Source organism: Rhodamnia argentea, chromosome 6 (assembly GCF_020921035.1).
Source record: "Rhodamnia argentea isolate NSW1041297 chromosome 6, ASM2092103v1, whole genome shotgun sequence".
NCBI classification, from domain to species: Eukaryota; Viridiplantae; Streptophyta; class Magnoliopsida; order Myrtales; family Myrtaceae; genus Rhodamnia; species Rhodamnia argentea.
In genome coordinates this window covers 4995441-5017910 of record NC_063155.1, presented here as the reverse complement: position 1 = coordinate 5017910, position 22470 = coordinate 4995441, and the positions used below count along the sequence as shown (strand labels likewise).

General features: G+C 40.6%; 2 protein-coding genes across 2 annotated transcripts; both read left to right on the top strand.

Moving 5' to 3' along the window:
- The first annotated feature begins 6327 nt into the window (after nucleotides 1–6327).
- On the top strand, nucleotides 6328–8687 carry LOC115745864 (protein IQ-DOMAIN 19). Its single transcript, XM_030681480.2, has 4 exons — nucleotides 6328–7157; nucleotides 7309–7545; nucleotides 7689–8360; nucleotides 8451–8687. The coding sequence occupies exons 1-4, from the start codon at nucleotides 6675–6677 to the stop codon at nucleotides 8469–8471; spliced, it is 1413 nt and encodes a 470-aa protein (XP_030537340.1). The 5' UTR covers nucleotides 6328–6674; the 3' UTR covers nucleotides 8472–8687.
- Nucleotides 8688–11764: 3077 nt separating this feature from the next.
- Nucleotides 11765–14639, top strand: LOC115744047 (40S ribosomal protein S3a). The gene is made up of 7 exons (XM_030679136.1): nucleotides 11765–11915; nucleotides 12033–12080; nucleotides 12226–12331; nucleotides 12945–13082; nucleotides 13214–13399; nucleotides 13692–13892; nucleotides 14353–14639. Exons 1-7 carry the CDS (start codon nucleotides 11905–11907, stop codon nucleotides 14449–14451), a joined length of 789 nt encoding a protein of 262 aa, XP_030534996.1. The 5' UTR covers nucleotides 11765–11904; the 3' UTR covers nucleotides 14452–14639.
- The last annotated feature ends 7831 nt before the right edge of the window (nucleotides 14640–22470 follow it).

Here is a 22470-nt window from a genome sequence, read left to right as displayed (position 1 = left end):
TCACACACTAACCCAACATGGTCTATCCTTTTTAAAATGGCTCGTTCTGATACGACAATTAGATGGAATAGCGCGAAAAATTGTTATATGCATTATGTAACATCTTGTATAAGAGAATCAATATGAATTAATCTTCAATTAATTCGAAATGTAGGAAGGAATTTTACAAGTAACTACGTAATCATTTAACTTAAATGACAAAAATTAGGGAGAGAAATTATTTTCAAAAACAAAAATTTTGAGCAGTTACCAAACGTGCTTGTGTTCCGAAAATAAAAATTTTATATAGTTATCAAATACTTTCTGATTCTCTAAAACTCATCTAGGGAACAGAATCAGAAAAAGTAATTTGAATCAAAATTACTTTTTCGAATCAGAATCGTTGCCATGCAAACCCTTAGTAGTATGTGATTATGGTGTTCTCACATGCCAAGCTATATGCCGATGCTTAGGTTCTGTCTTCAGTTTTCTTTTATAAAATTAAAATAACTTATATGTAAGTTTGTTTGATCTCACCCTTTGCATCCCGTACTTCTAGAATTTGTACTTTGCACCTTGAGCTTTCGCAGAACCTGTATATTACACCTGAAGTTTAGGAAACTACAAGGATGTATGGAGGGTGCGAGCTATATGTTTCTAAACCTCGTGGGCTAAACTGTAAGACTAGTGGAGTAGAATTAATCGTGATTTTATTTTTAGTGGGCTTAAGAAGTTTAGTGGGACTTTAATTTTGTTTTTGGGTCAAATTTAGTCGATTAAATTGAAAATATAGAACATATTACACAAAAATTGAACAAAAATACATTAATAGCGATGTCGATCGACCCCACTGCCTTCTACACGTTTGAGAAGGAAGTACAGAAATAACATTTAATGATAGTACTTGTTTGTCTCATACGTTCTCGCTTTCCACATCTTCAATTTGCAATTTTCGAGGTTTCACTACAAAATCCACATGCAAAACGGGGACACGAAAGATATTGAAATTCGATCTTCTAACCATGTTAATGATCTTTGATAAGACGTTGAAGAAGCTTATCCCCACTTCATATATCTTCTTCATCCATATTTTTTCACTATTAGATTGAATATGCTTTAGCATAATTTGTCCCATATATTTTATATATAGTAAAGAGGAAGGCATGATGATGTCCTCAAGGCACTAGACAAAGCACAAGTGACAAATCTCAATAGGTGCGGTGTTTCCCTAAGCAAGACTCCGAGTCAAAGGATCAAGAAATAAACCACGCCACGTGATTGCCAGCTAACCTTTCCTATGTTGTGGAAAATCAACGTTCACGATAAGATGAGACTACTTAATTCCTCCATTATTGATTGGTCGGACAAGGACAACACCACTTTTAGGGTTCACTGCATTTAATAATACCACAGACTTTCCTCAGATTATTTTATCGAGCTTTCGTGAGAATTTATTTTGTTTTCATGTGGTTTTTAGAACCGTACGGCATAATATAAAAAAAGGGAACCAATCAATGGGAGAAACATAGCAATTGATGTGTGGTGGACGAGCTTAGTGCAATAATTCAACCGTGTTGTTAAAAGTGCCTTAATTGATCCAATAAATGACGCAATTAATATATTTTTTTACTGACTATTAAGTTAAATAATTTAGATTTTTGAACCATAAAATCGAGTCTATTTGAGTGGGACTAAGATCGATGATGAAGCCCTTGCATGGTGGACATGGACTGATTTGTCTCCCTTTGTGTTTTGTTGATCTTGTGGTTTCATCGTTTCAATTTATTTCTTTGTGCTCTCCTTCGGTTTATCATCGCAGCAAGGACTTATCTGTCGATCGATTATTTGCTAGAAATGCTTCGTATACTAGGACCGAGATACAAAACCCGTGTACAAATTGATGTGACGGATTGTGAGCATGCAGAAAATAAGGCTGCGTATGGTAAAGTTTTTATTCTCGGAACAACTTTTCGAACATAAACACTTTTTTTTTTCTGTTCCCGATGACGATTTTTGAAAATAGAAACGCGTTTGGTAATCGTAAAAAAAATTTGTTCTCGTAACAAAAAAGCATTTGGTAACCGCATAAAGTTTCTGTTCCCGAAACAAAACAAAAAAAAATAGAAACGCATTTGGTAACCGCAAAAAAATTGTTCCTAATTTTTTCATTAATTAAGGGGACTATATATATTAAAATTAAGATGTCTTTATCTTTTAACTTACTGAATTAAATTAAATCTCATTTGTTCAATTTACTAAATCAAATTAAACCAATATATGTATAAGTAATTTATGCACGATTTATCAAATTACAATATGGACGAGATCAACTATAAAAAAAAAAGGAGAAGAAGAATTGGAATTGGACAACGAGAACATCAAACATGTTTTCTATAGATAGGAAAAATTACAATTATGAGTCATACGTAAATATTCCCAAGTAATTAATTGCAGCACTTGAAATAATTAATCAATAAAAAATTATTTTGATCATCAATTCATTCCATTTGGCCGCCTAGCGTTGGCCCTGATAATATTTTTCATAATTTTAAATTTTTGTCTTTTTCCTTTTTTTAAGGGCTGGCGAAGGTCGCCGAGTGTCGCAGCCCACGCTCCTCTCCAGTGGCCGGGCGAGGGCCACGACCCTCGTTGTGGCTAGCAAGGGCTCATAGACCCTTGCCCAAGAGCCAACGACGTAGCCAGCCCCTAACAAAAAATAAAACAAAATAAAAAGACAGAAAAAAACTTATTAAAAAAATAGAATAACAATTAGAATTTGTGAATTATTAAAGTATTATTAGATTTGGCACAATTATAAAGGTTTGAGACCGAATTGACACAATTACAATAGGTTTAAGACTTTTTTGGCAATTTTCTCGTTTGGGCCATCCAATAACTTGAGCTAAAAATCAACATCAACGTTTTAAAAATAAAAATCAAATATAAAAATAATTACCTGACTTCAATCCAATGCTGATTGATTGGTTTGCGGATTAAACCTGTTAAATCACTTGGAATTATCATTAACAAGTTAATAAAATGAACTATAAAATTAAGTAAAAAAGTCATAATTGATCAAGTTGCTTAAATTAACGAGATGCTTTTAGCATTCCTGCATCGGACCTTAAAGCCGAAATCAAACTAGAGAAACTGAAGATCACCGGATCCATAAGGGAACGGGACCGGCTCTCCCGTCTGGTCGATTTCGAAAGATTTCGGGAGAAAATAGAGATGTCTCCTACCTCACCCGTCTTTTTGCTCACCCCTATAACAATTCTCTCATAAGTTAATTTCAATCTCTTACATAATCGAATCTCAGCATCCTAAAGTCTATATAGCCAAAGAGCTTTGGGATTTATGGGGTGAATTTGTCCTAACATATGTAGGTCTCGGTCCACACAAGAACAACACATGATCCCCCCTCTCTTTTTTTTTCTCAGGTCAGCAGACTTTTAAATAGGTACACGATTATTGTGCTAATTCAGTCCTAAATTTATTTTATTGTCAATTCAGTCTTAAATCAACTAACAATTTGTATGGACTTTTGACTAGGTACACAACTATAATGATTTTGTCATAAATTAATTTGAACCGCTTGCATAATCAAATCCCAACATTCTCAAGTCTATTCAGAAGATCTTTTAGGGAAAATTTTTCAAAAAAGGCCCTAAACATATTATTATTGTGCCAATTCAGTCATCAACTTTATTTTTGCCAAGTCAATCATAAATCTTTTGCATTTGTGCCAATTTAGTCCTAAAACTTTTACATTTGTGAGAAATCGTTGACATGGTAAGGCTCTCGCATCTGGTCGGTCATCGGGCTTGGCGGCCGACTAGAGGAAGAAGAAGAAAAGAAAAGAGAAAGAAAATAAAAAAATAAAAAAATTGAAAAATACTAAAATATTATTAAAAATTGGCCACGTTAGTGCCGGCCATTCCACGTCATCTATTTCGGGTCAAAATTCACCTGAATAACTGAATTGGCAGGAAAGCAAAATGTTTAGGACTGAATTAACCAAAACAAAATTATGAATGAGTTGGTACAATTACAATAAATTTATGACTTTTGGGGGGTAAATCTGCCCAACTTATGTACGTCTCAATCCACACAAGAACAAGACAATCTATTTTCCCCGTTTCTCCCCTTACCTTAACAGGCTTCCAAGAACCGGGTACACTGCAATGACATCTTTGGATAGTGATCTGACGCTTACGCATATCGGACATTTGATAGCTACAGAACCTATTGAACTCCGTTGAGCTAACCCATTATTATTTATGTCTGAAGAGAAGGAAGTGCCAACCATCAGATTGTACCCTGTGGGGGTACCTGTTGGCTCCTACCAAAGGCGGAAGACATGGAAGCTTGGAAGTCGTTGATTTGGCTTGCCTCCCCACCAACTGTTCTCCCACGTCGCGTCTCCATCCCTTGGCAATGGCTCCCTGTACCAAAAGGTATTATGCCTAATGGACCCGCTCCTGCACCCAATGCTGAACAGTAAATGGTTCCTAGTGACATTAGTACATGCCGGGTCGTTTGTGGGGGTTTTTTTGTTGTCTTGAGAGAGCGGCCGGCGACGAGCGGGAACCAGGGCCGGAGGGGGCGATGGTGTCGAGGACAACTGAGTTAGGTTTTGGACAGTGGATCTGAGAGGAGTTGGTTGGGAATATGGAAGTGCTATTGATTATCATAAAAGAAAGAGATTACTTGGTAAATAAACTCACATTTGTTTGTTTTGAAATACAATCTAGTGCCTCGTTGTAAAAGTGAGGGCGCAAAATTATAGTTTTGAATATGGGGGATGTAAAAGTGATATTGAGGTTCAGGTGAAAAAACATTAGAGTTTCTGAAATGTTCCCCTAAATTAATAATTCAACTCTTCAAAGGTCGAATGTTTGATCTAGATACGGTAGATCTTATGTCAAATGGCATCGTCTCCTAATTTAAGTACTTTATGATGTCACGTCCGCCACCCTATGAATGAAGACTTAGTCGATGCACATAAATGTATCAGCTTACATGCACTCGAGAGGATTAATCGAGCCCATTCAAGTTATCATATCCTTTTGTGCCTAACGTTACTTTAGTGAGTCCAAAATCTGAATAGGGGCTCTTAAGAAAGCTGGTCCTGGTCCATTGAGTTAGACCTAATTTTAGCACGAGGAAACTCTAATATATGGTGCACGATATTATTAAGTTATCATACCTGCCGTTATCTCAAGCATGTAATGGAAGATATTGAGGCACAATATGCTTGATCAATGACCGATATATCTCGCTAACTGCTCAAATCAATAGATGGTATATAACGACTTTCTCGATAGTCTTACCCACATGAGAATCCAACTCGTATCACAATCCCAGTCCTATAGGGTAATTTGCCTTTCCCCATTAGGGATTACTTGCTTCTCCTCTTTAGGGAAAGCCATGAACTGAAAGAGGACACTACGGGTGCGAAAGATGACTTGGTGGAGAGTCATTGCATCTTGGTGGCTTTCAGGTTTTGGAAACAAAACATGGCAAAAGCCCCTTCACCTCAAACTCAATAGCTCCCTTCATCAGGCAAAAGACTCCTCTCCTTTCTTGAAAATTATCACATGCTCCGGACACACGTGAGCCCAGTGAATATGAGCCGTCGGATAACGTACGCCTTACGGAACCTGCTTCATCCAACGGCTGGGATGCCCCAGGCTTTCCAGTGCGCCCGGTTCAGGCAAGTTATGCTCCTCCCTCCTGCATTGCACCAGTGTGCGCTTTGGACGAGCACGTGCAGGCCCGGTTGGCAATCCCTCCAGATTAAGGAACTCTTGCCCCTTGAGTGGGCCCCAGTATCCCCACAACTCCTATGTCTCTCCAATTTCTTGTAAAGTCCCTATCAATATACAATAAAAAATTTAAAAAAATTTAAAAAAAATGAATACGACACAAATTAAGGATAGAGCTCTTGATGCAATGACCCCATGATGGATCTCCAACTGGGACAAATGGATTATCTTCCCCCCCAAATCTTTAACAATGAGTATTGTACAAGGATTCTCCATGTTCCTTGACCCATTTCCACATGGTCCCTCTGATGCCTCATTTTCCCCAATCCGCTTCGGGAAAATTACCAAATCAGCCCTGACCGGACCCGCGAGGACGAGGGATTCAGGTAAGGGCAAGATGGGCATAGGACTAAGATTGGGTGAATATAAAAATGTGAGAACCACAGTGAAAACCATTGCACACCTAAATTTAATATGTTTCCCAATGTCATTACTTTTCAAAGAATGTCAATGCAAGGTAAGGTATCACAGCACAACTCACCGATTCACCAGCTCCCTAGGGATTGGCAGGGTGGCTTGGGCATGTTGCTTCCTCTGAGCTTCTCTCACCCCTCCACCACCACCACCACCACAGGACAAAGCACTTATCTCTCTAAACTTGCCTTGCCAAGAAAGACCCAAAATAATTCTCTGCATGCGGTGGTTGAGAGAGGGAGAGAGTAATGAGACAGTGAGATTAGGCTGTCAAAACCAGAAACAAGAAAAGAAAATCTTTGCAGCTGAGTTGTGCTTTGTAATAAGAAAGACTGACGGGGTTGTGCTCAAAACCACTGATCAAGCATTGCCTTGGAATCATTTTCGTTTGCCTCCTCCTCCTCCATGTTCTTCTTGGCAGTTTAGGAGGATTTGAAGAGAGGGAAAGGGGAGATGGGGAAGACAGGAAAGTGGCTCAGACACTTCTTGACGGGCAAGAAAGACAAGGATCTCAAGGACAGGGACAAGGACAAGAGCTCAACCAATCACACCCGCAATCCCCCCACGATCCCGACCGAGAACCCGACGACCCCGCTCTGCTTCCTCCCCACGACTCCGAAGGAGAAGCGGCGGTGGAGCTTCCGGCGATCGTCCGCCGCGCCGGCGACTCCTTCGAAGGATCTGAATTCCTCGGAGCTTGTCGCCGCTGCTACCGTGACACCAGCCCTGTTGGCCACCCTAGACTCTGAGAATGAGCAGAAGAAGAAGCACGCAATGGCTGTGGCGGCGGCGACTGCTGCGGCCTCCGATGCGGCGGTGGCAGCTGCACGGGCTGCAGCTGCCGTGATCCGGCTGACTGCGGCCACCAACAGAAGAGGCAGCGCCATCGAGGAGGTCGCTGCTATCAAGATCCAATCAGTGTTCAGATCTTACTTGGTAAAACATGCTAGTTTCTCCTCCTCCTAGAGACCACAGATTAAAGTAGATGTGGCATTCCTTGAGACATGGACGAGTAGCCCATCTCAACAAGAGCCAAGTCCTCAGGATTGGTGTGATCTGAACTGTTCTTTTCTCGATTGTCTCTCAGGCGAGGAAAGCGCTTCGCGCGTTGAAAGGGCTTGTGAAGTTGCAGGCATTGGTGAGGGGTCACCTGGTGAGGAAACAGGCAACGGTGACTCTCCGGTGCATTCAGGCATTGGTGACGGTCCAGGCCAGGGCCCGAGCGAACAGGCTCCGCAGCACCGAGGGCTCAAAGCCCACCAACCCGAGACTCTCGACCCACCGGAAATCCACTCAAGACAATCGGTACCGCAACATATACCATGTAAGATCCAATTTTTTTAGCCATATAAACTAGTCCTGCATTTTTAGTCACACAACCGATGGAACTGATGGAACAGTGACATCTACTAACTGATATTAGTCCTATTAGGAATTAATGAGTAAATTTCTTGTTTATGCACTTAGGAATCTGAGAAAGTGTTGGAGGAGAATATAAAGATTGTAGAGATGGATTTAGGAGAGTCAAAAGCAAGCACAATGAGCAGGAGTAGCTACTCCACTCATCCGCAGCCCGAGTGGATAGATTCCAAATTCCCGGCGCCGCCCCGGGCATACTCCAAGCCTCAGAACAACCAGATTTCCCCGGTGCCGTCGGAGCTCAGCCCGAGAACCTGCAGTGGCCACTTTGAGGATTACTCCCTCGGGATGGCCCAGAGCAGCCCGCAGTTCTACTCGGCCGTGTCCAAGCCCGACCCCGCTCGGATACCCTTCGCCTTCCCAAGGCCCGAGTACGCAGAGTCCCTCTCCTACGAGTACCCGCTGTACCCGAACTACATGGCCAACACCGAGTCCTCCCGGGCCAAGGCCCGATCCCAGAGCGCGCCGAAACAGAGGCCAGACAATTACTACGAGAGGCAGCCGAGCCGGAGGAGGCCCTCGATGGAGGGGAGGAATGTGCCACGGGCGATGCGGATGCAGCGGTCGTCGTCGCACGCCGGGTCGGCGGTCCAAAACTACCAGTATCCCTGGTCGATCAAGCTGGATAAGTCGACGGTGTCGCTTAAGGAAAGCGAGTGCGGATCCACCAGCACAGTGCTCACAAACGCCAATTACTGCAGATCCCTTGTTTCATATGACGTGAGTAGTGCTGAATCTAAAAATGGAAAATACCCATTGAAAGAAGAACTCAATTCAGAAGAGTAATTCATTGTTTTTCTGTGATTGCAGGTTCATGGAAACAGGTACTGATTGAGCTTTTTTTCCAAACTCAATGCCTATCTTCAAAAGCACGAGCGTGGTTGAAGAGAGTCTAGAGCTGGTTTTCTGATGAAGTCAACTCCGAAGCTGTGCTGACAGTTTCCCAATTCTCCCTCTTTCCTTTCTTTTTCAATTGAAAAAAGGAAGCACCTACTTGATGCAACCTAAGTGTGGAATCTGGATTTCTCTCTTGCCTCTCTCTCTCTCTTTTGACTTTCTCGTTTTGAATTTGTGTAGCTGACTGTCCCTGAAGAAGGTTTGGTCTCCCCTTTAACTTAAAGCAAACTCCAACGTATTTATCAGAGCGACAGCCGTTTCGCTGTTGCTTCATCTTGTCTATAAAAGTTGTTCGAGTCCGATTTCGCACCCCGTGTGATGTTCGCGACGATTCGTCTGTATCCATCGGCGTGTCTTCGATCGAAGTCGAACGTTCATCTTTGTGTTCATAACTCTCAAGCGTTGCTACCGAAAACGACAGAACAACAATGTTCTTGACCAATAAAAACAGAGACGTCGCGCACGAGTTTTGATGACAAGAGGTGAAGCTGGGCGGAGAGGTTGATAGCTTCTTTTAAATCTCCCACATTCTCAGTTCTTGAAGTTAAAATGGACACGGGCAATTAAGTCATAGGACTATGGGCCTAAGCACACTCTGTGGGCTTTCATATTGAGCGGGCTTTTTATGGGCTAATTATGAATGGGCCCAGACATGTGAGAACTTGCAATGGGGCGATCCATACATGAAGCAGGCCTTGGGGATGTGAGGGACATACATCACGGTCCGAGACCGCACGGTGTTGGGAACGCTAGATAAACCGACATGTGACACATACATGAAAGTAGAGGTGGCCGGTTCCGGTTCCTAAAAAAGGTGGAACCGCTGGTTCCGGGCCGGTTCCGGTTCCTAGGCCCAATGGTTATTTTTCCCCGGGCCTCCTCCTTTTTTAAAAAAAAAAAAGACAGGGTCGAGACCCGCCCGGAACCGGCGGTTCCGGACCGGTTCCGGGTTGGAACCGTGGGCCCGGTCAACAGGCGGGTTCCGGGCCGGTCAACAGGCCGGTTCCGGGCCCACAGTTCATTTTGGCCATCTCTACATGAAAGTATGCATCGGCTACTTGTACTGGACACGATCATAAAGGGCGGGCTTGGCTATATCCAAGTCTACTGATGACAAATAGCATCCCTCAACTTTGCTTTTCACATCAAGTATTTTCGAGTATTCACCTCCCATTTGTTGTTCTTTTTTTCTTATCCCCTTTTTTTTTAAAGTCCAGTAGACCCTCACTGGTCGCAGACGAGGACCCGACCCTCGCTCGTATCTGACACGGGTTTCGTGGCCCTCGCCGATCGCTAGACCTCGGCACCGGTGGTGTCTCTCCCTCAACGCCCGCAAGAACCGGCCGCCTCCAACTCGAGAAGGACCAATAGGGTCATGAAAGTCAACTTCTTCCGTTGCGGTGGTGGTCTCTTTCCCTCAACCCGCCGGGAGTGCCGATGCCCATCCTCCCTCTCGGCCATTGGCGGTGGAGGAGGTGAGGGCTCATACCGGAACCGGGAAGGCTTTCTCTTGAAATTGCCTCTGGTCATCGCTAGGCTCGTAGTCCCCAGCACCGCCGCCCTTCCTCGTTCCGGCGGTAGAAGCAGAAATGACCTTCACGGTGAAAGATGACTTCTGCTCATGGTAATACTAATACCTAGAGATGGCCAAAATGAACCGTGGACCCGGAACCGGCCCGTTGACCGGGCCCACGGTTCCGCCGGTTCCGACCCTATTTTTTTTTTTTTTAAAGAGGAGGTCTGGGGAAAAATAACCATTGGGCCTAGGAACCGGCGGTTCCGGTTCCACCTTTTTTAGGAACCGGAACCGGCCACCTCTACTAATACCCCATCGAGGAAGAAGAGACCTTGTGATGGGCCGTTGGAGGTTCAAAGGATGATGAGAGTTTTCTCTTCTTGGATAGTTCTTCCTAGGGAAGCCGATGTGAGAGAAGACATCTTGCTTTTTGTTTCCACTCCGCCGCCGCCACTACTGCCGCCTCTCTCAATAAAAAGAAAGAAAAAAGAAAATTAAAAAATTAAAAAAAAATTGGAAAACTTTTTTTTATGACTCGCTTAAGATATTTAAGATATTAAAGATAAACTCACTTATGACCCATTTAAGACAAAATAAATTATTAAGTAACCAATTTATAATCCATTTAAGTATGTTAAGCAATTCATTTACGATTCACATGGGTTGATATATGGATTCTTGATCCATTTTCCCACCTCTACAACTTGATAAATGTTATGTGGAGTGACAGATGTAAGTGGAAATCTAATGCCAATTTGAAACTTAATGTGTTGCCCGAGCTTTTCTTGTGAATTTATAATAAAAGAAACAAGTTTCGAAATCTTCTTTCCTTTTTTTTTTTTTGGGGGTCAAAAGTTTCGAGATCTTCAAACATTAGAGTTTTAATCCAATTCATCAATCCATTCTATTGAATTGCGGAATTCTATAGCTCTTTTAACACCTCCATCTTTTCTACATAAGTTGATTTCACGAAAAAAAAGAAAAGAAATTTTCTTATGTCTTCTTTCCCTGTTCATCATGGATGCATTAATTTTCGCAGAAACAAAGTTAGGAACTATACAATTCCTTCTTAGCAATTAAATGGTGCTCCGATCGGCTTTCGCGCACCTTCACCTCTTTAGCGATCTAATGAATGCACTATGTATTTTATTCACAGCATTTCTAGTAAGGCTTGAATTACGAAGAGAGAAGCAATCGCTCTTATTATTTGAACCAACACCTTCTCGACACAAATTGTTTTACCTTAAGTAATCTATTTTTTTTTCAATTCACATGTTCCTTTGTATGTTGTCCCGCGCATGCCTCCCCTTCTATATGATACGGTACACTAACACACAAGTAATGGTCTCATGTTTCATCGTCTCGGAAGTTCTTTATATTACAATAAAAAAAACCGCCTAATCACAAATAAATTGAAAAAAATATAAAAGATTTTTCTATAACGTTTACTGACAGCCTGAAAAATATTTGAATTTTCACCCAAAAATATAATTGACATATAGAAAATATCACTTGCAAAATTAACCCAAGCACGCAATGGTCGGCATTGGACCTAATCGACAATTTTAAGGTGAAACTCAAAATTCATAAACCAATAATAAAAGAACAAAAGAAGAAAAATCTTCTCATAAGACCTTTGTACTATCTTGACGATATTACCCTTCTGCTCCAGGTCCACGCATAGACGGTGGACGCGCACGCACCGCATCTTTGCCCACCCTACTATAAAACGTCCGCGCAGGTGCTGAGCTGGTATTAGGGTTTTCACTTGCCAGTGCGTCGAAGGGGGTTTGCTCGTAGAGCCGTCACCAGCTCCTTCCCTCCTAGACAAACCCTAGTCTCCTCCCAACCATGGCCGTCGGGTAACTCCCCCTCACCTCTCTGCTCTTCACCTTCATTTTGCTCCCCCATCGCGTTCGTGGTTCGATTCCCCTGTTTGAACTTTGTCGTTGAATACTGATGATTGGTGATTGATGCAGGAAGAACAAGAGGATTTCCAAGGGGAAGAAGGGAGGCAAGAAGAAGGCGTAAGTTTCGGTGTTCTAGTTTTGGGCTGATTGGGTGTTCGTAGATCTGTTGAATTTGATCTTCTGTCATAGCTATCCGAGGTCATTGTAGTTTGTTCTGATTTTGTCCATTTTTGTTGTTGCTGTTGTTGTGGCATTTGTGTAGAGTCGACCCGTTTGCCAAGAAGGACTGGTATGATATCAAGGCCCCATCAGTGTTCTCCGTGAAGAATGTGGGCAAAACTCTTGTTACCCGTACTCAGGGTACCAAGGTATGTTCTTTATTGCTTTTGCTTTTGTTTGATTTGATCTAATTGGTCTGGTTGAAAATTGGGGAAGTTTTCAGCGTATATCTGTATGCTCGTTGTGAAAGTTCTTTGTTGTCTAGGACTTTGGATTAAATGTCATTACTTGAATGGTGGTCTAGATAGCACTTAAAGACATCTTTTTTGGTTTACTTGTGGTATTCATCTTTGTAGTTGTTGATGTGTAAAACAGCAAATCGTTTGCCAAGAGAACGAATGATTTAGATAATAAATTTTATAAAATATTTGCTTTTATCACTGTGATAAGAATTGGAGATATTGATATGCTCAGTGCTGAACGTGTCATTTGTCGTTCTCTCTCTGGCGCTCGTAGCTGGTTTCTTTGTGATAATTTGGCGCTGATCTTGCCATGCTCTTTGTAAGGATCTTATGAGGGTGAAAGAATAAGAATTGTTTGAAGTCAATGCCTTTTGACGTCTTTTCTGATTCTCTCATAGTAATGCCTTAGTTGGTGTTGTCTTTTTTGGCAACCCGCCTGCTCACACAGCTTTTAGATTTCCGGAAGTTATTTGTTCCTCATAGTGTCTTTTGACATGACACCAATTATGCACATTGGCAGATTGCTTCAGAAGGTCTCAAACACAGAGTGTTTGAGGTATCGTTGGCTGACCTTCAGGGTGATGAGGACCATGCCTACAGAAAGATTCGTCTGAGGAGTGAAGATGTTCAGGGAAAGAATGTCCTGACTAATTTCTGGGTAAGATCCTTTTTTTATGTTGGGTTTCTGTGTGAGGTTGAGTTAAACGTGATCATTACACTTTTTGAGAATCATCTATTCCTTTTGAAATGAAATTAACCTATGCCTTTCCTTTATATGAATAATTTCAGGGAATGGACTTCACGACCGATAAGTTGAGGTCCTTGGTGAGAAAATGGCAGACATTGATTGAAGCTCATGTTGATGTGAAGACAACAGATAATTACACTTTGAGGATGTTCTGCATTGGCTTCACTAAGAGACGTCCAAATCAGGTCAAGAGGACCTGCTATGCGCAATCTAGCCAGATCAGACAGGTGACTTATCTGTTATGCTGAATAACAGCTATTTCTCTGGTCTATGAGAGAATAGCAGTCTCTACTATATCTGTAGAAGCATTACAGTTAATCTGCATGGTATACCGATGAATGGTATGCTCAACATCATTAGTTTGCTTTCTTTTTTAATTTTCTCCTCAGCGCCCTATAATGTGTATGCTCTGATAATTTACATAGTGGCGGTGGTTGGATGTGCCCAATATGTAGTTTTCCTTAGAGATTGGCTTTGCGATTATGTGTTGCGATTTAAGTAGAAATGGTTTGGTACCAGATTCGTAGGAAGATGAGGGAAATCATGGTAAACCAGGCTACATCTTGCGACTTGAAGGAATTGGTCAGGAAGTTCATTCCTGAGATGATTGGAAAGGAAATTGAGAAGGCTACATCTAGCATCTATCCTCTGCAGAATGTTTTCATTCGGAAGGTCAAGATTCTGAAAGCTCCTAAATTTGATCTTGGAAAATTGATGGAGGTATGTTTCTTTTTCCATTGATTTTATTTTCGTAACTGTCTGAGATAGTGAAGGAAAATTTCTTAACCTAATTTCGTGAAGTTTCTTATCCTAATTTCAGGAACTGAAATACTTATATTTGCTCTAAAAATCTTGATAGTTTTTCTGCCCGTTACATTCTCGGCGGATGTTGACGGATGTTGACGAGTTTTGAGATGCCTAGTGTGGTGTACTTAGTAAAATGGTTTGCATATAACCTTAGTTTTCATTTGTGCTCAACTGGATAACAAGATTGAATTTGCTTTATGGAGTCGCGTAGCGTCAGCTACAGGGGGAGTTAATAAGATATTATTATAGATGTCAGTAAATTCAGTGCTTCAAATAAAATGAAAGTGACTTTTATATGGATACTGCAGTTCGTGATTGTTAAATCGTTGGGAAATCTGTAGCCTAACTGTTTGTGTATCCTGTCATATGATAGGTCCATGGTGATTATTCAGAAGATATTGGCGTGAAGTTGGATAGGCCTGCTGATGAACCAATGGCCGAGGCTGCCCCCACCGAAGTCATCGGAGCTTAAATCTAGGGTTTTGTTGTTCTCATATCGAGTTTTGAAGTCCTTTCTACAGACCAGACGATGTTTTGCTTCAGCAAGAATTAATGGGTTTTGATAATTGAGCGATGTTGTTTTGTTCTTTAGCTGAGAAGATGGTTACATAGCTCCTTCCATACTTATTAATGATGAGACGAGAATTAGAATTTTCTGCATTTTCTCTGTATTGTTTCACTTGGTCTGGTATAAACTATGCTTGCTGTGTGGTAGCATTGTTGGAGGTGATGCTTTTCTATAGTGCAAGCTATCAACTTAACCTGTAGTTAATATCCAGTTCAATGATGTTGCTACATGGATCCTTTCTCCCACATGTCCCCGTTTCCTCCCACATTATTCTCCCAAAGGGAAAATAATTAAAAAGAATTAACGAAAGGATTTAATTGCATTAACTTGACTTAGTTTTACGGTTTGATTGTAATTCTTCGAGTAGGATTCAATTGTACTTTTAAGATGAATTTTTAGGACTTTCAATGTATTTATTGTTTCTTTTAATTGTTTGCCCTACATATGCTGTTTGTTTCCGGAGACTTTTTAATTCATGCTACGTACGCATGAATTTACAAAAGGGAAAGACCATCAAAAGTCTGCCCGTCAATATCACTAAATATTTTTTTGTTTGTCACCAAAATCTTCCAGATTCATTTGCTCATTTATCAATATGAAAAATATATCCTTCATCACGTTTTCGTCCTAGTCACCCGTTGAAGTCCTACATGGAGTGGCTTACTTAAACAACATAGAAAATAGAGTCAAAGAGAACTTGAAATTGTCGGAGGGAAGCAATGGACTCCTCATGACAATAGTGTAAACGAATTGAGTTTATGTGATACATTACATTGGAAGTGCAAGTCAATTCGATTTTTCTACCGTTATCCATATATGCCACCACATAAAATTTTTAACGGCCAACATGGGACAAAATTGCGACAGAGTATATTTGTCATATTGATGAAGTTTTGTGTATTAGGGTTGTCGTAGATCTTCTCTGGATTAATGTTATTATGGTAGTTAATATGTGCCTACTTGAGAGCTGCTTGTTAGATAAATGATATGTCATGTACAAGTAAAGAAATCTATTAATTTCGGAATTGAATAATAAGCAACTCAATGTTTAAAATTTGTAAAAACAATTTAATGTTTTATTGCGCACATAAGATAATTCATTTGTTTCATCGTATATTCGACATTTCAGAATTTTCTAAACCATCTTTAACAATGACATTTTCTTCTCTCATTTTGTGAATTCTACTTTTCAGGTGAGCTAATGCTTACTCTTATATTATGTTATATTTTTAAAGTTGAGTTAAAAGTCTTACGAAATCAATCTTATATTTTTTGTGTGTTTTTTTTAATTATTGAGTTTTTTTTTTCCAAATTTCTAAGTGCTTTTGTTTAATTCGCTAAAACAAAGTGGTTGGTTTATGCTATTTGGCACTTCGTGGAGGTTAACTGGTTTTCAGAGGCTACTAGCGACAAGCTATTTATTTTAGTAGAGTGGTTATCATTTGAACTTAGTTTATAATTCTTTAATTCAATGTTAAACTTTGGAAATTAAATAAAAGAAATAAAGAGAAAATATTATAGTATCCCCATTCTGCGGATAATTGTTTATAATTATGGAGTCAAATTGTGGTCAAGCTACGTAGTTAAAAGTATAATTCATTTTTTCGTCCCTTAAATTATCATAGTGCCAATCCTCTCTCTCCCAAATAAATAAATAAATAAATAAATAAACCTCGGTAAAAAAAAAATTCACCTGCAGCTCACAGCTTTAATATCTGAAGCTGAGAGCCTACTTTGCTCCGCTTTTATATTTTAGGCTTTGATTCTTTGTTTTTTTCTCTCTATCTAATCTTTTGGTGTCTTCTTTATATTGTTGTTGCTTTTCTTTGTTTGTCATGGTGAACAAATCTGCTTACAGTTAAAAAACTTTATGAGAATGTCATCACCAGTCCTACCGGCAGAATGTATTGGATGTGGTTTTATGACTTTCTGGGATTCGATGGAAGTCCTCGTCTCCTGATTTAGTTAAGATTTAAGTTTCAGAACTTGTCTCTGTATGATGATAGAATTGAGGGTGTCAAAGCTAGGCACACACTACAAGCCGTAGTTTCTGGAGGGCTAGATCTCGATGTGCATCCATTACTGACGGTTGGGGTGATCGGCCTTCGATTTTTTCCTTTTTAATGTTGAGACGAATTTGGTCTTTTGGGATGAAAGCAAGCTTGTAAGTGCAGGCATACCCTTGTTGTTTTCGGTTTTTTTTTTTTTTTTTTTCTTTGCCGCATTTTGGGATTTGCTTTACTTGAAAGCTTCTTATGTTCCTTTTTTGTTCGATCTTGACCATTAAAATTTTCTTTCGAAAAAAAGGACCACATCGGATCTTTTTGCCCATAATATTGATTAGACATGAACTCAGTATATACTTCAAAGGCAGTTTCCTCGGAAAATCGATATACATCTTCAACTTAGTTTGAGTGATGCTTTGAACCCAAATAGCTGAATTTGTTATGCAAATTCGGAGGAAAGATAGTCTGTTATTTACATTGATTTGGTTTGAGGGATATTTTCAACCCGAATTGATCACTTCAGTTATTTTTACATAAAAAGCTTAACCTTAATCATTTTCTGTCCATCCAAACACGATGTGCTTATGCCAATTCGGTTGATGTCGGCGACAGCCATGCCACGTAAGACGGTCTGCTTTCACATAAGCGATTTTAAGCTAAAATTAACCAGAATGAGTCAATTGGCAAATTATCAAAAAGTTTAGGACTAAATTGACCAAATAAAAAAATTTAGAACTAAATTAAGATTTTTTTTTTCGTAATTTTCCCTATTTTAAACCCGAATCAATCACTTTGGTTATGTTTACATAAGAAGAATAACCCTAATCCTTTCCCTCGGCTTATTTCTCTCCATCCAAATACAACCGTGCTTTAAGACCCCTTTCTTCCCTCCTAATCCCTCCGAACAAACGTTGTGTGAGTGACGAGGGGAATAAGGATTTTACCAACTTCAAATGGAATGTAAGTTATGTACTTATTTACAAATTGGCCACTCAAAGGAAAACCTTAACAGTGACATTAGTAAACTTGCCAAAGCAGTATCCCTTACAACTATTTTTTTTTTTGTCAAAGCTTACAACTAGTTAGTAAGGCTTTACTTGTTTCGTGAAAAATGAATCATTCGAAAATATTTTTCTCAAAATGATCACTTTGTGTCACTTAAATAATGGATAAAATATTTTCATCGTTCACGAAAATGTTCGGATATAAGTTATTGTCAATAATGAAAAAAAAATTCATTGACTAATTATTTCAAGCATATAAACGATCATTTTTAGAAAAATATTTTTTAATCATTCATTTTTCGTGAAATAAATGGAACCTTACTATTAATGTACGGAATTTGTTATTGTAATTAAATTTGATGATAACTAAGGTTACATTTGTTTCACGGAAAAAAAAATTTCCTCATTTTTCAGCATTTGGTTCACTTAAGAAAATGAGTCAACGGGGAAAATATTTTCTTACCAAAGCTTAAATTTAGAAAAATGATATTTTTATAAATATCAGAAACTATTTTTAAATATATGGCTAGGTATCAACACTTGAATCGGAAACACCAGGTTTGAGCATAGGAACTTGGGCTAGGCCCTTCCCCTGGCACTTGGGCTCTTGTCCATCAAGGTCGGGCCCCGGAGTCATGCCACCCCGTATGGGTCCATCTAGGCCGTGCCTGAGACCTCGGCTCTTACGCTCGGGTCCATTGAAGGCGTGTCCGGGACATCGATGTCCGGCTTGGAATGCTGGGCCCGATAACATCGAGGCCGTGATGGGGTCCTTCCCTTGGTGCCCGTGCTCGGGTCCATTGAGGCCAAGCCTCGGACTCCTATCGTCCGTGCCTGGGTCCCCAACTTTCAAGCTTAGGTCCCTGCGCCTCGATCCATGGAGGTTGGGCTCGAGACCTTGGCGCACCGGCCTTGGTCCATTAAGGTCATGCACATGAACACGACACTCGAGCTCAAGTCCATCAAGATCGTGGTCAAGACCTTAGCGCCCATGCCTTGGTCCTTGGTGCACGGGCCCAAATTGATCGAGGTCAAGCCCATGACTGGGACGTGGGTTGCCCGTGCTAGTTCCATTAAGGCCATGTCCCAAGTGGTCATGACCAAGTCCCTAATAGTTAAACCCGGTCGAACCATAGACCTTGGCGCTCACATCCCAATCCATCCAAGTCGGGCCCCGGACTCCAGTGCTTGCATCTAGGTCCCTAACACCCGGACCCGAGTCCATTGAGGTTGTGCCTAGGACCCAACAACCATGCCTAGGTCCATTGAGGCTGGCCAAAGTCCTTGGTACCCGTGCTTTGGTCCACCAAAGCCGAGCTTGGGACCCCGATGCCCGAGCCCGAGACGCTAGGCTCACATCTACCTAGGTTAGGCTTGGGACCTTAGTGATGCCCGAGCTTTAGTCCACAGTGGCCGGGCTTGAGATTGAAGTGTCCATGCCCGGACCTAATTGCTGAGGACTCGGACTCGAGCACCGAGGACCTTGGCCCGGTCTTGATGGACCCAAGTGTAGGTGCCGGGGACTCAAGCCCAACCTCAATGAATCCGGGCACAAGCACGGGGGCCCAAGATTGGAGGTCAACCTCGATGGGCTATGGTGCCAATGCCGAGGACCAAGACCGGGGTCTTGGCCCCGGTCTTAATGGACATGCCCGGGCGCTAAGTTCTATAGCCCGACCTCGGTAGATCTAGGCACGACTATCGAGACCAAGTCCCAGCCTTAAGGGATGCAGGTGTGGACGGCTGGGTCTCGGGCTCGACCTTGATGGATCGAGGCGTAGGTGTTGGGAACCGAGGCCTAGCCTCAATGGACTTGGGCCTAGGCACCTGTTCAGGGCCCGGCCTCAATTGACTCGAGGGTGGGCATTGAAACCCGAGTCTCGGGCCTAGCCTTGATTAACCTAGGCCTAGGCACCGGGGTTTGCGGCCCAGCATCAATGAACCTAGGCTCGGCCTTTGTAGACCCAAGCGAGGGCACTAGGGAGCCGGGCATGTGCACCGAGTTCTCCGGCTCAATTTTGGTGGACCCAAGACTAGTGCCTGTGCTCTTGCTTGAGAGTCGAGATCTAGGCTTGAGAACTCGATGGTCAATGTCGATTTCTTTGGCTTACCCATGCATAAGTTACTAAAATCAGAATAGTGTATGTCTATTTAGGAAAATCATTTCCTTACCAAACGTTGGAAAATATTTTTCAATTTATTTTCAGGCCACTGCCAAACATAAAAAAATATTTTCATTTTCTTAGAAAATGACTTGCCTGAATATATTTTTAAGAAATGTCACATTTTCACAGAAAAAAAAAACGAAAGCCTAAATAACTTACCAACATAAATATGATTTTACTGTAATAATTTACCAAACAATTTGAGGAATTTACGAACATAAAAGTCGATAGCATGTTTTCAATCCGTTTAGAAAGTAGTCATTTAGAATGGGATCTGTTTAAGAGAAAAACGTACCAGAAAATAGATAATTTTCGATACCATGGACTTGCTTTTAGGGTGGTAAGTTACTCATCTAGTGAGGAATTTACCAATTGTTACGCCAAAATTTCTGTCGCAACAAAATACCTTTCACAGAAAGTAGTTTTTTACTCTTTTAAATGTAGGAAAAAGGATCCTGTGGCGATTCCGGACAAAAGTAATCCAGAAAATCAGGAAATCAACGAATGAATATTTGACAAGTTACACAAACGTAAACTACACCGGAGTTTAACTCGACAGAAAGATCTAGAAGGTACAATTTTTACAAGCAAACCAACGTAGATAGACTTCAATGGAGTTTGACTTGACAGCTTGACTTGACAGCGAAGCCTAAAGACACTTCGACACTACACTGAAGTTTGACTCGACGGCAAAAGTGTCTAGGATAAGGATTAACGTTGGAGTTTGACTTGACGACGAGAATCTAAAAGCTACAGTTAATGAAAGTAAAGTGCGATACAGGAAGTAAAGATAAAAGATAAATTTATTTGATTTTGTTAAGGGGCTTTCTGGTAGCTGCTTGGCGGTGTTTATAATTGTTGAATGATAACTGCCGTTTGACAGTTGCGACTTATAATGTTCATCGACATTCCCACGTTCACTATTCTTCATAAACTGCTCGACCATGTTCATGGATAGTTGTTTCTGCTGTGTATAAGTGGTCACATAACTGTGGACAGCCCTCTGACTAGTTGCAGCAACTTGAATCTCTCTATTTGCCCTTATCGATCATGCCTACGTTCCTTATCCATCGCGAATCTCATGATCAGCCTTCGGGTAGTTGCCTTTATAACGTATAGGGGCATATATACTTGTCAATGACTATTTTGTGGCTGGATGTTCAAACGATGAGCGTTTTTCGCTTCTGGTGCGCATCTATCTCTGATTATTTCAATTCTCTAGCGGTATAACACGTTGTCGGTGTCAAAATTAGTGACCATTTCAATTCCGTCGTCGTATATGATGAGTGAATACATGGCATTAATATATGCCGTCGTCGATTAGCACGCGAACATCCTCTAATAGATTGATAACGGTATGATAGCACCCATGTGCCGTACGCATAACCTATGTTTGCTCTGGTATCTCGCCTTGACTCTTATGCCTTAGGCACGTGTGTGTCCATGGATGAGCTATTTTTGGTGTCAACACCAACATACAATCCAATAGCTATTTACCAAAATTGGAAGTAAAATCTTGTTATTAAATTTAGCAACACTTTAATGAAATTAGCAACTTACCAAAGAATGCTAGCTTTTATCGAAATAAGCAACCGACAAAGTGAGTAATTTACCAACAAGTTGTCCATTTATTTATTTGTTTTCCGCAGTAAACAAATCTTAACAATGAAATTAGCAACTTACTAGCACAGGCCAGCTCCGTAGCAAGTTGCCAACAACGCAAGGAATGTACCAAGGTTAAAGTAACGAAGTATTTAATTTGAGGGTGGTCAAATCATCATTTCATCAGTACGTAAATTTCGAACATACATTTGAGGATGGTAAAATTATTCTTTGGTTGACATGTTACTTAGGCTCTCTTTATTTAACGAAAAATAAATAATTTGAAAAATATTTTCTTAAAAATAAATGTTTAAATCACTTACAAAAATGAATGGACGAATCTCGTAGTCCACGGAAATAGTTATGCAAAAATTATTGTCGAAAACGAAAACATCTTTTATTGTCAAATTATTTCAAGCGATCAATTTTTAGGAAACTGTATTTCAAATCATGCATTTTTTGCGAAACAAACAGAGCCTTAGTTATGAAGACATTTGTAAAACTTAAATTAACTGGTAATATTTTGACGGCGGTTAATTCTCTATCGTTTGATCTATTTACAAATAAATAAGCGAGAACACTTCTAAAATCGAACAGCTGTTTGTAATCACAAGGTATTTAAACATGGTCAATTCATTGTAGCGTTAGTATGTTTAGTGACAAATAAACCGGGGCACCAGTAGAATCCGAACTAGCAACCAATGAACCACAAAATATAGGTAAAGTGTTTAAAACGTATCTCACTTTTGACCTAATGACCACTTACATACCTCTTCTTTACAACTATCTTTCAAATGCGCCGAAACAAGACTTGGAAAACCAAATTGCCTCCTCATAAGACCTAAGTATGTATGTGGTATTTTCAAAGTAGAGATGTAGGAATAATCGGTTGTTAAAAATAATGAATGTTTTATCCTATCATTCATAAAATGTACTTTCAGAGTTTTCCCTCCACTCCACTCCACTCTTGAGAAAAATTCTTGAGAAAATAAACGACGGGCATGTTACTGAAAGGCTGAATTTGCTGTTCCAATTGAGTCAGAGCTTTAGGAACAGATTGGACATATCAAGAACCAAGGCCTTTAGAATTTGCAGGAGCAGATCACTCCAAAATTATGAAAACCAAGGCATAAGCCCTTCATTCAA